Source organism: Zootoca vivipara, chromosome 15, assembly GCF_963506605.1.
Source record: "Zootoca vivipara chromosome 15, rZooViv1.1, whole genome shotgun sequence".
Lineage (NCBI taxonomy): Eukaryota > Metazoa > Chordata > Lepidosauria > Squamata > Lacertidae > Zootoca > Zootoca vivipara.
The window spans coordinates 34,905,224-34,921,671 of NC_083290.1; the positions used below are offsets into that span (position 1 = coordinate 34,905,224).

The 16,448-nt window shown below is 46.9% G+C and overlaps 1 protein-coding gene across 4 annotated transcripts in view; it reads right to left on the reverse strand.

Annotated features, from left to right (window-relative positions):
* Positions 1 to 16,448, reverse strand: part of FEZ1 (fasciculation and elongation protein zeta 1) — a 48,929-nt gene that overhangs the window by 32,070 nt on the left and 411 nt on the right. For all 4 annotated transcript variants that reach the window (XM_035140197.2, XM_035140196.2, XM_035140194.2 and 1 more), the window contains exons 2-3: positions 8,083 to 8,424; positions 937 to 1,036 (exon numbers count right to left, since the gene is read on the reverse strand). In XM_035140197.2, coding sequence (XP_034996088.2) covers positions 937 to 1,036; positions 8,083 to 8,393 — 411 coding nt within the window. In that variant the 5' untranslated portion in view covers positions 8,394 to 8,424. The remainder of the gene's footprint in view (positions 1 to 936; positions 1,037 to 8,082; positions 8,425 to 16,448) is intronic.

Sequence of the window (16,448 nt, forward strand, 5' to 3'; positions counted from 1 at the left end):
ATTGGGGGTGGGGGGTTGAACGAATACCTATGCCCCACAAATAACCCAGAGATGCACTTTAAATAAAAGGACACATTCTACTCATGTAAAAACACGCTGATTCCTGGACCGTCCGCGGGCCGGATTGAGAAGGCGATTGGGCCGCATCTGGCCTTAGGTTGCCTACCTCAGCACTGGAGAGTTAAAGGTTTGTCCTTCATTTCAAAAAATCACAAGCTGAGAAGACAATAGGGTGTTCCTTATCTCGGAATGCTCTAGCTCTATATAGACCAGAGCCTTATAGTGAATCCTATTTCTGACATATTCATCAGGCAAAATCCTAACCTGCCCCCCTCGTTCTCCCATTCAATAGGTTTTATTGGAAGGAAAAGGCAACAGAGGACCTCACTGCTTCCAAGTGGTCTTAACCCGAGAGCCTCCTCCCTCTAGTCTTTCAACAACACTCCAAAAGGGCACTGCAGATGCACAAGGACCCAGACGATCCTTTGCTCTGTGGTGTGTGTATTCTTTTCGCCATCACAGTCACCATTGTCCTAAAGGCTGGCAAGCTATTGTTCCAAACGTGTCAGGGGTAGAGGCGGTACAAACATCGCCAATGTCAATCTCGGAGCGAACAACAGCCTAGAGGACAATGCCTCCCTTGACACACACATATCAAGCTGTTTCATTCACTGTTTCCCCTCATTATACATGCCTTTCCATTACCAAAGGACAGTGACCCCAATTCAAGGATTGCTGAGAGATCTGTTCAGCTACCCGACAAGAGCTTCGTTCTCACATTCGATTACTCCTGCTTCCTGGAATGGCAGCCAGCTGTAATTTTTGTTTTGTGTGCACTCATGCAGCTGCTTAACCACTGTCCCCCCACAGCGTATTTCTGCCCAAGCTTGCCAACGATTATTTCATCTTATGATTCATGGATGGGAAAGGAAGTACCTCTGTGTCGGAGACATTGCCGTTTAGCACCTCGATGTTAGGATCCCTCCAGTCTTCGGTGATGGATGGGATGTAATTGTCTGTAAGAGCATCCCAGACCCTGGAGAGAGAGAAAGCAAGAGGTTGTTAATGGAGGAAAGCTGCCTTGACAACAGGGGTGCACCCCTCGGAGCAATTTGCTCTGTGGGCAGCGTTCAAAAGAGAGAAGGAGGAAAATAACAGCCACAAAGCTGCCAGATCCAGTTCAGCTGAATGGCCCCAGTCACAAACAACCTCTAAGCCGCCTACGATGTCCAAGGTGAACACAGTGCTGTAGCTGAGCTGAACTGAATTCTAGGTCCACTTTGCTGAGATCGAGTCCAAAAACATTAAATGACAGGAGGGGGTTCTAATTCAGTTTTAACGTGAAAAATATTCAGCCTATGATCAAAAAGGTGCCCTTCTGATTGCAAAAAGCGTCTTCCATTTATAGAAGGGTCCTTTTGCCCCAGCAATGGGCAGAAGGTAGACTGGGATCTACTGGCATGTCTCTGGGAGGTTTGCAGCATATTAGCAAAGGTCAGAGACTCCTGCTATTTTTGGTTGCACAATTGGAACAGACTGGAAGTTCTTGCACAACAAACCGACTTCCCCCTAATTTTGGACTTTTTGAGATCAGGAAAATGACAGGAAAATGCACTCAAAACTAGTCTAACACTTGCTTTGACACAATACCATCTAATCTCCCTGCAAACAAGTGAGAATGAATGCTCTTTAAATAGCTAGCCTCATCTAACCTTCCCGCAAAAAAATTGGATGAATGGTCAACAAACGAACCATACATAGTGCCCAAAATGGCTAAATTAGGCTATTGAAATGACAAAAGTTCAGGTAATCAGAAGTAGACTTTGGTGTGAAAGCCTGAGCTCAGTTCTGGTAATGAAAGCAAATTTCTAGGCTCATCATTTCCTCAGGGACACCCAGTTCCTTAATTCTAACTGCATGTCTTTTGTACTTGGCTCTGCCTGGTGGAATTTTGGGTTCTAGATCAAACAAGATTCAACTCTGCACATCCCTGTTTCACACCTCATGCAAGAGCATTGTGTGAGAAAAACAAAACTAAATCTAACAACTTTCTTCCACTAGCACAAGACAAGAAGCAGCCGTAGATCAGCTACAGAACCTTCATATTTTGCAACTAAGCAAACTGTGAGCGTAATGAGGTTCTTTAGATGCAGCCAATTGGTTGCAATCATTAAAATGTTTGCTTCCAAACACTCTATTCAGATTAACCCTGCCATTCCAAAAGAGTAAACAATAAGTTTTCATAACAGTACCAGCAGACCAGTCACTATGATTCTTGTTTTAACTGACATGAGAATTGAAGCAGAGAAATCTTGGCATATTCTGGTTTGATGCCTGATCTCCCAAAGAAGGCAGTAAGGCAGCTCAGGAATTGCAGAACCACAGATAACTCCAAGTGAGAAAATGCCCATCAAAGGTTGAGAGCAAGCAGAGCGTCTCTAAGCTTCTACCCTCAAGGGGAGGGACTATAACTCAGTACATGGATGCATGCTTTTCCTGTCAAATGACAAATTCAATCCCTGGCATCTCCAGTTGAAATTGTCAAGCAATTGATGATAGGGAAACACCTTCTGCCCCAAACCCTGTCAATTTGCACCCTGCTAAAGCTCTTAGGAGCACTCAGCCCAAGCTTGCGTCCATCATTCTTGTATCTGAATTGTTCCCCAGTGGCATCTCCCACCACTAGACCATTCAGTGTGTGATTGTTTGGCGGCATCCCCAAAGCAGATGGCTTGTGGGAAAAGGCTTCTGATAAACCTGAGTGTCACCTGCTGCAAATCAATCCAAAACCGGATGCTTGGGCCTTGGTCTCTCCAACGTTCAGATGTTCCTGATTGTTACCTGGCCCTTGCCACCTCTGCTTCTCACACCCCTGCTGCCGCCACATGACTTGTTTGCAGTGAAACAACCCAGCGGCTGCCATGTTTGTTTCTATAGGATGACTACTTTGATCATGCATACATGGGCAAAGTAACATTCTTTCCCTATGAACCTATCCAGACCCTGATATCATCTTCTGAGGCCCTCCTTTGTGTGCCTCCTCCTTGAGAGGTCTGGAGGGTGGCAGCACAAGAATGGGCCTTCTGTGCTGTGGCTCCCCGTCTGTGGAATGCTCTCCCCAGGGAAGTTCACCTGGCACCAGGCAAAAATGTTCCTTTTTAACCAGGCCTTTGGCTGATCTGATTTACATCCTATGGCAGACATGTCCAAAGTCCGTTCCGGGGGCCTAATTTGGCCCGCCGGTTTAAACCAGCTCCCATGGCAGTATATGTCCTGAGGTAAAATCCCCCAAAAAGCAACATCAATCCTAAAAAAAAGCTCAACAACTTTGGGGGCAGCCCTCATGTATGTTCACTTCATTAAACTGGCACTCTTTGAAAAAAGTTGGGGGCACTCTTTGAAAAATTGGGTCATTGTTTTTATTTTTATTATTTTTGTGGTTTTATATCTTGATTTTATTTTGTGAACTGCCCTGAGACCCCGGGTCTTAGGTTGCCTACCCCTGTTTCATACAAAGCTCAACTCGGGCTCTGCAGGTTGCCAGCAAGATTGAGGGGGCCGGCAGTCGACGTCAAACACATTGCGCACTGCACGTTTGTGAGGAGGAGCTGGCCACTGGACCTGCGATGCACAACACACAACATACGCAGGGCCGCCTCAGGATTTCTCTTCTCTCAGCATTTCTTTCTCTCAGCAATTCTCTTCTTTAGATGCGGAAGCATTAGTAAATGTTTTCTTGCAGGTAAAGGGGAAACCAGTCTCTGCCCAAATCTTCTAAGCTTGAGCGGCAAAGACACAGCTCACATTCATCTTTACTGAAGCAATGGCACAAAAAGATTAAAGGGAAAGAAGCCTTGGAACAAGAATACTAATGAAAATACTTTTGACATGATGCGCCCACTCACATGGGCATTGAAAATATATTCATGCCTCTTTTCAATTTCCAAATATTTAGCTTCCACGAGCCAAGCTGTTCAGGGTTTTAAAATATATTTTCTCATGTAGTTTATCCATACTGGGACTGCAACTAGGGTGGCTACTAAAACGTTGTCCCCAAAAGGAGGAAACGCATCACACACCCAAAGGGCAAACATTTGCATGCAATTTACACGTGCTAATTTATATGCAGATTTAGAAAGGATTCCTATAATTCAAATAGAAATATAATATATTTCACCAGCACAGTTGTAAGACATCAATCTTTTAGTAAGTCAGCATCCTCACTGTGGAACTCCCTGCCTCTTGACATCAGTCAGGAACCTTAGCTGTACTGTTTTTTTGTTTTCTGCTGTTGAAACATTTTTGTTTAGGCAAGCCTATCCAAGCACACAGATGTCGACACGTTTTAATCTCTCTCCCTGTTAATTTTAGTTTTAATGTTTTTAATTCGCTATTTTTATAACGGCAATTACCAGCTCTTGCAAACTGCTTAGTGGCATATAAATTTTCTTAAGTCGATAAGTGGAGCAGGTGGCCTGGAGGCCCACTCAAGGTTGCTGGGCAGATTAACACCGTACATTTAAGCATATTCAATGCACATTTTAAGCCCATGACTTCTCCCAAAGAATCCTGGGAACAGGGGTCTGCTAACAACAACTCTCAGTACAAATTATCTGGGAGAAGTCATGACTGTTCAAAAGTGGTATCATAGCACTTTAAATCTGACTGTGGCTGTAGTTTTCTCTAACTCCTACTATTTTTCTTGCTGTTAAACACTTAAAATTTGGGCAAAGGTGGACTTTTCAAGGACAGATCCAGCTTTGAGGGGACCCTCCTTTTCTACGTCCCCTCCCCACAATGGTCAGCTTTCTTCAGCCGCTGGGTGTGCTAAGTCCTCACTGGTTGGTTTATTTTGATTTTTTTTCCTTCAAGGTATTTTTCCTGCTTCTGCAAATTTTAGGGTTCCCTTTAGCGTGCCAATACCTTCCCTCTTGTTTCCCAGTTGCCCCGTTTTGGCTGCAGAAGCATTATAATTCAGCCTTCATCGTATCTCAGCGTCTGAGTTCACAATTATAATATCTATAATCTGCACGTCAATAGACTTCTCCACGATTTTTCTCTTGGTGTTCTTCTTGCCACACAAATTATTAAACTGGGGGGCGGATCACACAGCACAGATGACCACTTCCCTCAAACCAGAGGGCGGCACATCGTTTAAATGCATCTCATATTATTACACAATCATGATGGGATCTGCATAATATTTGTGCAGACAGCTGATACGGAGGAAGCATCCTCATTGTTTTGACAGCCAAAGCAAACCTAGGATCCTTTTTGTGGAAGGAAGCATAAATTCTCTTTGTTTTGTACTACAACGACCAGATTTTCATTTGCTTTTTCTTTCAGCTTTTGAATCTGTCGCTTCCCTGTTTGGTTCCTTGCAGCTGGCAGAAGTCCACCCACCCACCCTTGGCTTAACCCCATCAATGTTTTGCCGCTCCTGAATAGACACATTGTTTACTAGTATAAAGACATATCAGAAGAACCTCATGTTTCCCCAAAACTCAGTTACACAAAACACCTTATTGTCCAATAGGAGTGCTCCCACTCCAGGAGAAATCAGTGAGGAAACACACAACTTTCCCCACAGAACTTTATACTAATGGAACTAGTCCTCATGGGGTCACAAAGAGTCGGACACGACTAAACGACTAATCAACAACAACAACAACAACAACAACCACCTTGGTTCTCGAACGTAATCCATTCCAGAAGACCATTCGAGTTCCGAAACGTTCAAAAACCGAGGCGCCAAAGGCTGTCTGTAAATTCAATTGAAAAACACACAGCAGAAGCCATTCGACTTCTGAGGCGCATTCGAAAACGGAAGCATTTACTTCTGGGTTTTCATCATTCAGGTTCTGAAACGTTCATCAACGGAGACGTTCGAGAACCGAGGTACCACTGTATTATTATTATTATCATTATTATTATTAATAATAATTGAATTTATATACCGCCCTATACCCGGGGGTCTTACTGAAGTAAGAACAGTGTTGTGTTCCAAGAATCATAGAATCATAGAATCGTAGAGTTGGAAGAGACCACAAGGGCCATCCCGTCCAACCCCCTGCCGAGCAGGAAACACCATCAAAGCATTCTTGACATATGCCTGTCAAGCCTCTGCTTAAAGACCTCCAAAGAAGGAGACTCCACCACACTCCTTGGTAGCAAATTCCACTGCCAAACAGCTCTTACTGTCAGGAAGTTCTTTCTAATGTTTAAGTGGAATCTTCTTTCTTGTAGTTTGAATCCATTGCTCCGTGTCCGCTTCCCTTGTTCCCTTAGAATGGCAATGGCGCCCACCTGAGAGGTGCCAGAACTAAGTTCCAGTGAGTTCCGGCTGAAAAAAAAAAACCTACTGAGTAAGAGCTATGGGAATCACCCATGTCAGGTATGGTCCCCTTTCAGATGCAATGACCTTGCTTGTTAGCTCAAGTTTGCTGCTTCTGAACCAGACTGTTTCCAGGAATGCTATCCTCTTCTGATGTTGGGGATGTGAGGAATATAGGAAGGAGTTGAATCGCAACATATAAGAACAGGCCACCAATATATCTGCATTTGCTAATATACAGTGGTACCTCTAGTTGTGGACTTAATCCATTTCGGGGTGCTGTTCGTACCCTGAAAAGTCCGCAACTAGAGCGCCTCTTCTGCGCATGTGCACAGCACGATTGAGCGCTTCTGCATGTGCACGAAGCACGCAGATTGCTTCTTCGCATGCGCAGGTGGCGAACCCTTCTGGGTTTGCCGCGTTCATAAGCTGAAAGTCCAACACAAGGTATGACTGTATATATGCACAAATGTAAAGCTAGGAGCAGCTAATAATTTCAACAGAAATCTCCAAAGTGCAGAAGATTGTGGTGCCAACTCTGGATAGGCAGCTTCAAAGCATCTTGCATCTTCTTGTGGTTCTTTAATCTTCAAAACATCACCACCCAGACTTGGACCAAACAGCCCATTAACATCAAACTCCTTTGAACGCAGCACTGTCCTTTGACATCCTTCAAATATATGCTGCTTTTTCATATAATAAATGTCTGGCTCCTCCAGCCACCTCCAGAACTACAGTTCCCAGAGTTCCCAGGCAACTTTCCCTGGCTACATCAGGCCAATGGGCTACCCAGCCCAACAGCACTTAAAGCCCATATTTATGTTCTTGTTGTTACTATTTTAGTCTTTCTCCGTGGTGACTGGTGTCGTGGCACAGAGTCACCCTCTCAACACTGGCATCGTGAAGCTTACTTGGACATAGCAGAGGCAGAGTTTAGGCCTGCACAGAGGCTTCAGCTAAGCCAACTGGGGGCACCTGTTGTGGCATCTGCACACACACAAACCCCTGTCGCTCTGCCCTATCGCAGCCCTGAAATCCACAGCTGTATCAGTATTGGGAGGGCGGTTCTGCCCTGCATTTTCCTGCATTTCTTATACTGCGTTTCTATTTAAAGGGTCTTGAAGCAGTGGGTGGGTGGGGAGGGGAGGGGAAGCTAAAAATGAAATGAAATATTTCTTATGACATCTTTAGGTGTTTTCCAAACTTCTTACAAAGTACCTTGCAAGGGCAGCACGGACTGAATGCAGGCAAGAAGCGTCTTTCAGTAAACCAATAAGACAATATGGTAGAGATCAAGAACCTGATTTAAATGAGAGGGCAAATGAAGAAAAGCATGGGAAGGAGAGAGGGGGGGTCAACTTGCCCACTTTGGGTTCTAACCCTGCACACTGCCTGTCAAGAGCAAAAAGGTTTCCTTGGCCTTGTGGTATGGCACTTTCTTCTCCCTTCTTTTAGAAGTTTGGGTTTTTACGTTTACAAATCTGCTCAATGAACAGCGGGGAGTAATAGCCAAGGGCCAACCAATCAGCGCTTGAGAATGGAGGAAGTGGTTTTATGTGACCGATGCAGAGGCTAGCCAATCAGTGTTGTGCAACTCCAGATTCTGCAGAAAATCAAAATGAAACAGGTTCCCTCTATTGGAGGGATGGGGAAATAGTAAGTTTTCTTCTAAATAAGAGCTTACTGCTGACACTATTTACTTCCATACATATATTTAACTTTCTACAGCTGGCCATTGATCTACTTACTCCTCATCCTGCAGATTTTCCTCCTCTTCTTGTATCTGGAGCTGGTTTTTCACAGGGGCCAAGTTTTCAGTTTTGGCATTGTAATTCCGAAAGCAGACATTGAGCTTTTCGTCAAATTCATTGACCAAATCTTCCATGGACTTGAAGCTGATGATCTCAGAGGAGAAGTTCTCAAGCTCAGAAAGGGAGGGGTCTTCCAAATGCCGAGGAGAGGAGCCATAAAAATAATGAGATTTCTCTTCCCTGTCTTCAATGTAGCACGGCCTCAGATCTTCGAACTCTTCATCCAGGCTTACCAGAGGGGCTTCCATCTTGGGTAGCCTAGTGGAAGAGGGGAGACTTCTGGAACACAAAGGACATTAATGAGCCAATAGCAGTATACATTCAAAGATGCAAGAACAGCTCTACAGCCATAGGCATCAGAAATGAGTTACTCTAGGTTAAGGTTACCACATTTTTTTTCAATGAATCCAGGGACACTTTTCAACTTCAATAGGGATAATAGGATTTTGTAAGGGGACTGATTTGTAAACCCGGTGACCTTACTCTAGGTGGCTCCCTAGGGTAGGAACTTTTCAGCATGGAGCATATCTGCAACAGCAGCAAATAAGGAGGACCTTATTTGCTGTGTTGGTCTAAGCACTAGGATTACAATGGGTTAAGACCCAGAAGGGACTTCCCGCCCCATCTCCCCAAATCCTGTCTTGTCAGGATTCAACCTCAATCTGTTAGTCGCCATCCATCCTCCACCCGCCTCCAGGCACTCACACAGGACCTTCACTGCCTTCACTGGTTCTGATTTGAAAGAGAGGTAGAGCCGGGTATAATCTGCATACTGGTGAACACCCAGTCCAAACCCCTTGATGATCTCTCCCAGCGGCTTCATGTAGATGTTAAAAATCATGGGGGAGAGAACGAAGCCCTGAGGCACCCCACAAGTGAGAGCCCAGGGGTCTGAACACTCATCCCCCACCACCACTTTCTGGACATGGCCCAGGAGGAAGGAGCAGAACCACTGTATAACAGTGGCCCCAGCTCCCAGCTCCTCTAGACCAGGGGTTCCTAGACTACGGCCTGGGGGCCACATATTGCCCCTGAGGCTCTTTTATGTGGCCCCCAGGGCCCCCCGCCGCCCGGGGCCGCCGCCCGCTCTTACCGGCGTGGTGTGGCGCGGCTGCCGACTTCCAACCCAGAAAGGCGACAGAAATAGCCTGTGCGCACGTGCAAGCGTCATTTCCGGTGTACTTCCGGGTCAGAGGAAGCTTCTGCACATGCGCACAAGCTATTTCCAGCACTTTCCAGGTCGGGAGTGTGCCAGAAATAGCGTTTGCGCATGCGCATGGGCGCGCACAGCCGCACACTCCTGTGCCCTCGTGCGCGCTCCCCCACCCTCCGGCCCACCACGCAATCGGCGCGGCGGGCATCCGGCCCAAAGCCAGGTAAGTTTGGGGACCCCTGCTCTAGATAGTCCAGAAGGATGTCATTGACCAATGGTGTCAAAGGCCTCTGAGAGATCCAGCAGGTCCAGCTTTCACCTCAGTCCCTGGCCCGCCAGGGTTAAAACAACAACAACAACATGGTCCATAAAGGATATTACTCCAGCAATCGCTCAACTTGCTTCCAAATATTCTGCTTTCATTTGCTACATTTTTTGCCTCATCGCCCAATCTGAACCAACTCGGTTTCCAAAGTGTGCTGTTAAGCACTTTGGATATTAGAACCTTTAAAATGCATGGGATGCAGCCAAGGATCAGGCCTCCTTATCCAATCTAAAAGAAAGCTACCTATTTGCCTGCTGTTTCCATCTAGCCGTGGTTGCTGGTCAGCGGACAGCAGCCCAAGCTCTTCTGGGTTAAATCTCCTCCATTGTCACAAAAGCCATTACAAATGCGAAGAGTCATTTGACCGCCGCTCCGTTTCTGTGACAACCCCGCGCAGCACAAAGAAGCAACTGTTGCTGCCATTTGGGGCGGGGGATCTGCATGTCATTTTAAAGCATTCCACAGCTATCCTGAAAGCTGAGCACATGGGGATGGTAAATGCTTTATTATTTGATGCCTAAAGTTCAGAGTGGTGTGCATATGGCCTTTCTACTTCCAGACCAGGCCTTAGACTAGGAGTGGGAGAGAAAGTAGATTCAGATCCCATTTAAAGGCAAGCCTACCTAATTCAGACTTCCCAAAACAAGACATGGACTGAAACACAATCCATCCTTCAAATTTGCACTTCTCTGAATTTTGCAATGCCGAGTAATGTGTACAAAAATGCATATACTATAGCAGGGGTCAGCAATTTTTTTTCAGCAGGGGGCCGGTCCACTGTCCCTCAGACTTTGTGGGGGCCGGACTTTTTTTTGGGGGGTGGACGAATTCCTATGCCCTACAAATAACCCAGAGATGCATTTTAAATAAAAGCACACATTCTACTCACGTAAAAACACGCTGATTCCTGGACCGTCAGCAGGCTGGATTTAGAAGACAATTGGGCCAGATCCAGCCCCTAGGACTTAGTTTGCCTACCCATGTACTAAATGGTTTGGTGTGCACATGAATGCATATATGAGTAAAAGCAACATACAAAAATTGGGGGAAATTGTCTTGCAAAAATGTACATATTAGGGGAAATGACAAGAGAATAATAGAACTGCAGAGTTGGAAGGGGACCACAAGGGTCCTCTAGTCCAACCCCCTGCAGTGCGGGAATCTTTTGCCCAACGTTGGGATCGAACCCACGACCCGGAGATTAAGAGTTTCATTCACACAAAAATGCCGATGAATTTTCACGCACACTAAAAACACACATAAATTGATGTGGAAATGTGGAGAACTGAACCTAAAATTGTGGGGCGGCAGGGAAGGGGAAGAGATGAGAAACGTAGAGAAACCGAAAGTGACATATTCAGCTATTCCTACTTTGGACCAAGGATGGGAACATTGTAAGCTTGCTAGGACAGATCAAGTAGCATTAGTCAGACTGACATTTTTAATATATATTTAGAGAGAGAAAAAGAGTTGTAGACTGCTTCGTCACAAAACTCTCTAAGCAGTATACATAATAAAACCCACACCAACATCAGTCTGCCACCAGCCACCTCCGACCTTCGTTCCTCCTTTCTAACAACCACCCCTATAGGTAGGCCCGGCTGCCAACTTCCTCCTCCTGAGTCCAAGCTTTTTCCTTTTTTGAATTCAGTTTAGAGGGACGTAAACAGAGGCAAGTCCCTCTAAACTCAATGGGAGTTACTTGCAGGGAAGCGTGTAAAGGACCACAGTCCAATCACGCCGCGCATTTGACGGACCTTATTTCAAAGAAAGAGTTCTGGACACTGAAGTTTCCTCTTGCAGGGTTACTGTTCCCAGCAATCCTTAGCAAACAACAGCACCCAGAATTCTTTGAAGGGAGGGGATGTACTCCAGCCAAGTGTTTATTATTACAAAAGGCTCTGTGCCAAGACACCTGCATCCTAATCCTTAATCCCGCTCCATGTCTTGTTCCCCTTCCAGCCCACCCGCAACAATAGCTATTCTCTGCCTTGCATCAGTCCTGAACTCTTTCACACAGCTCCTGCCAACAACTAGGAGGGCACGGAGGGAGGGGGCAAGTTTATATCCTCAGCTCTCTCTCCCCACCACCTCCCCACCCCTGGCCACTGACCTTCCTGCCCCTTGGTCTTTAATCTACCTTTGTCTTGATCTACCTTTGTCTTGAATTCCCATAAAGGGACCCCTCGCCAGTAGCAGGAATGACCTCCAATTCCAAGGGGACACGTGGCTTCTGGGCAGGCAGCGGAGCAGAAGCGGGGCTTCCGATGCGCTGCTTCATTTCACTGCTCAAATTCCCTTTGGCCCAACGTGATGCGACAGAAGCAAGCTGAAGGTGGAAGTCAAAGGATAAGCGGGAAGCGGAAAATATTTCCATGAAATCGCCACCGGTTCCTCCCTGCTTTTCACTTTGACAAGCTCCCAAGTACTGAGAGAGGGGGAGAGAGGGGGAGCATCTGCTTAGCATGCAGGTCGCAGGTTCGAATCCCTGCATCTCCAGGGAGGGCAAAAATCCAGTCTGAAATCCCAGAGAGGCACTGCCAGACATTTATTTATTTATTTATTTATTTTAATTTCTATACTGCCCTATACCCAAAGGTCTCAGGGCGGTTCACATAAAATATCAAATACGTAAAATCAAAACAAAACCAACAACCCAATAAAGAAACCCCAAAAGAGCCAGCATTTTTTAAAAAGGGTATAGGATGTAGATCAGGGGTAGGCAAACTAAGGCCCATGAGCCGGATGGGGCCCAATCGCCTTCTCAATCCGGCCCACGGACAGTCCAGAAATCAGTGTGTTTTTACATGAGTAGAATGTGTCCTTTTATTTAAAATGCATCTCTGGGTTATTTGTGGGGCATAGGAATTCGTTCATTTATTTATTTTTTCAAAATATAGTCCGGCCCACCACATGTGGTATGAGGGACGGTGGACCGGCCCACAGCTAAAAAAGGTTTCTGACCCCTGGTGTAGGCAAAGGCCTGGTTGAAAAGGCACCTAAAGGTGTATAGTGTATAGTGAAGGCCACAGGCGAACTTCCCTGGGGAGAGCATTCCACAGATGGGGAGCCACTGCAGAGAAGGCCCATCCTTGTGTTGCCACCCTCCAAACCTCTCAAGGAGGGGGGCACACGAAGGAGGGCCTCAGAAGATGATATCAGGGTCCAGGTAGGTTCATATGGAAAGAGGCAACCCTTGAGGTATTGTGGCCCTGAGCCATTTAAGGCTTTATAGGTCAAAACCAGCACTTTGAATTGGGCCCGGAAACTAATCAGTAGCCAGTGCAGTTGGACCAGGATTGGTGTAATATGCTCAAACCGTCTTGCTCCAATGAGCAACCTGGCTGCTGAATTCTGAACCAGCTGAAGTTTGCGAACCGTCTTCAAAGGCAACCCTATGCAGACTGGTGTGGGAATCTTGGGCCCTCCAGATGTTTGCCAAGCAAAAACAAGCATCATAACCCTCTCTATGCTCCATCCCAAAATGGAAGAGGCATTTTCAGAGTTCTGGAACACAATCCAGCCAGACAAAAGTGCTAGGGTTGTAAAGCAGAGCCAGAGATGCATGTGGGCTAGGGTGAAAGGGTGCAACCTGGAGAGATTTCCAAGGGCCAGACAGAAAGGCCTGGAGGGCCACCTTTAAACCCACGCCAGAGGTCCACACTAGTGATCTAGTCCAACCCAGGTTTGGTGCCAGAAGTTGGAATGTCCAGGTTCATGCCTTTGTCAGGGGCTCATACTCTCACTTTCTGCTCCTCTTTCTCACCATTCCTAATGCCTAGTTGCTTGCTGGCTGCCTCCTGGCAAGTGAACAGCTGGCAGAAATAGAATGAAGTACAGTGGTACCTTGGTTGTCGAACTTAATCCATTCCAGGAGTCCGTTCTACCAGGGGCATAGGAAGGGGTGTGGGGGGTGCAGCCCCCCCGGGTGTCATCCCAGAGGGGATGACAAAATGGCACACTGCGGAGGGGTGGCACTTACCGCAGGGCCTGGTCTGCAGTGCACCCGAGCCACGCGTCTCTCCTGGGAGTGATGTGGTGGCTTGGGGCTCCGTGCTGCCCGAAACAGCAGCGTGGGGCTTGCATCCACCAGGCGGACTCCATGGGCAGCTTGCTGCACTTCCCCCCAGGGCAGATCGCTGCCCCCATGGGTGGATCGCCCTGCCTCTGTGGGTGGATCACCCCGTCCCCGCCGCTCCGGGTGCCGGAGCAGCTAGCTACGCCCCTCCGCTCAACCCCCAGAACCATCTGAAAACCAAGGTTCAGTTTCCAATTGGCTGCAGGAGCTTCCAGCATTTTTGCAGACGAAAATAAAAATCAATGGGGGGGTGACAAGAAATTTTCTGCACCGGGTACCACCTGACCTTCCTACACCCCTGAGAGAGCCAACACTCTGCATGATGCTACTCTTAAGGAAAACAGTTCCAGATGACTCACACAAGCAAGCCCAGCCACGTGCTACTACAAGGGAAGGCAATGGGCCTGCCCAATCTCCCTGGCCTGGAAGAAAATTCAATGCAGATCTTAAATACAATCACCAGCCAACCCACTGTGAGCAAAGCTCATACCCTAAGCTTGCTGAAATATAACAGTCACCATTTTTTTGCAATTCAAATCAGAAAATGTCAGTGGGCATGTAGTTAAGACTGGGTGTCACCCTTCCCCCTCCATCATTTCATAGACCCAGCCATCATCCTACTCTCACACTAAGCTGGGTTCCCTCTCTGCCAGTTTCACCTTGCAGGAGATTCTACTCCATCAGTTTAATGCTATATCAATTTCCCCTAGATATGCTGGGGGTAAGAGAGATAAATATATCCATGATCCTACAGCAGCTCAGTGAAAGTTCAAAATATACCTTGACAACTGCAGGATAGTGAATGATAGCTGTCATACTGCATGATGCTTTAATGTTTGTGTCCCATTTATGCTTCCACTCCCCCCCCGAACAGGAAGTTTAACTTCTGAGGTCTTCAAAGTGTTGGTGCTGACCTTTAAAGCCCTAAACAGCCTCGGTCTAGTATACCTGAAGGAGCGTCTCCACCCCCATCATTCCGCCCAGACACTGAGGTCCAGTGCCGAGGGCCTTCTGGCAGTTCCCTCGCTGCGAGAAGCCAAGTTACAGGGAACCAGGCAGAGGGCCTTCTCGGTAGTGGCACCTGCCCTGTGGAATGCCCTCTCACCAGATGTCAAAGAAAGAAACAACTACCAGACTTTTAGAAGACATCTGAAGGCAGCCCTATTTAGGGAAGTTTTCAATGTTTAATAGATTATTGTATTTTAATATTCTGTTGGAAGCCGCACAGAGTGGCAGGGGAAACCCAGCCAGATGGGCAGGGTATAAATAATATATTATTATTATTATTATTATTATTATTATTATTATTATTATAACATGAAACATTTTAGCAACCCTAAAAAAGGTTTTTTTAAAAACAAAAAACTAGGACAAAAAATAGGGAAGGTGAATTTCCAGGGGAGGGCACTACTAGAAAACAGTAGTGATAAAGAGAATCACTTGATGTATCTGTGGCTGTCCCCACCTAATAACTTTTTGATTGCCACAACAAACCTGTGAGGCCCATCACTGTTATTCCCATCATACAGAGCAGGAACTGAGAAACAGGCCTCAAATCTCCCAGTTCATGACCCAATGGCTACTACATTAACCCGGGCATGCCACCCAACACCAGCCGGTCAATTGGACCACTCTGTAAGACGCATGCTCTGTAAATGTTGGGTGTCAGGCCCAGAGGTCGAGATGTAAGGTAGGTGCTTTGTGCTCTATTGTCCCACCATCCCCAGACCACCTCTCCAAAGGTGCTCTCCTTGCAGAATATAGAGGCCTCCCCCGGGAATATGTCCAGGGCCACAGAGTACGAGAGGTCACCTTGTTTTGTGCCGTGAGCCAGCCAAGCCACGCAGATACACAACAAAGCCCTTCCCTGATGCTGATCTTGGAAAATGCACGAGTGCAAAAGCCATGCCCAATGCCCCTTCCTTTTTGCCTATACAGCATCCTTTGGTAAAGAGACACAACCTTCCCCTGCCTGCCCACGTGAACACCCTCCTGCTGCCACAAACAACGCCCGTCTCTGCACATCACACAAACTTGCTCTTCTTCCTTAGCTGCACCACAAAACACACTTCACTAGCAGGGCATTGCAGCTCCCTTCCCAATGCTGGAGGAAAACTACAGCAGTTCCCCATTCCCCACACATGCTCAGCGATGCTACGAGCCAGACGCCCTGTATATATCCGCCGTCTCCTCCGACTGCCTAAATGCCAAGCAGCACCCACAAAAACAATTCCCCTCTTACACGCAGTCTTGTAAACAGAACCTTCATTGCCTTGGTAGCAGAAACATGGGCGGTTTTTTCCCCCCTTTGCAATTCCCCTCCAACGCAATCCTCTTTGTCTCGTGCAAAGTACACCCGGTCGCATCTCCCAGTCCCTTTGCTCAGGGTCCCAGTCAGCCTCCTGTGCGTACACATGCACACAGATTACCCACCTGTACACACAACTCCCCTCACACCATATACATGAATGCAGAAACCTCTTCTCTTTTTCCAAACAAGCAAGCAATCGTCAGGCCCCGCTCCTGCTTTCCCTTAGTCCGACAAGCATAGCTGTGCATGTGCACATATGCAATTGTTCGGCTCCCTCCCTTCCCAAGCAGCAATGTTGTTCCATCCTAGCGGCAAAGCTGTCACCTCCAGCTTTGGAAATACAGTATGCCGTTGGCATCAGACAATAGAAAAGGGCTGCTTAGAAGCCCTGGCACATGAGCATTATCCCCAGCATTATCCCAACCTCCCCCCATCC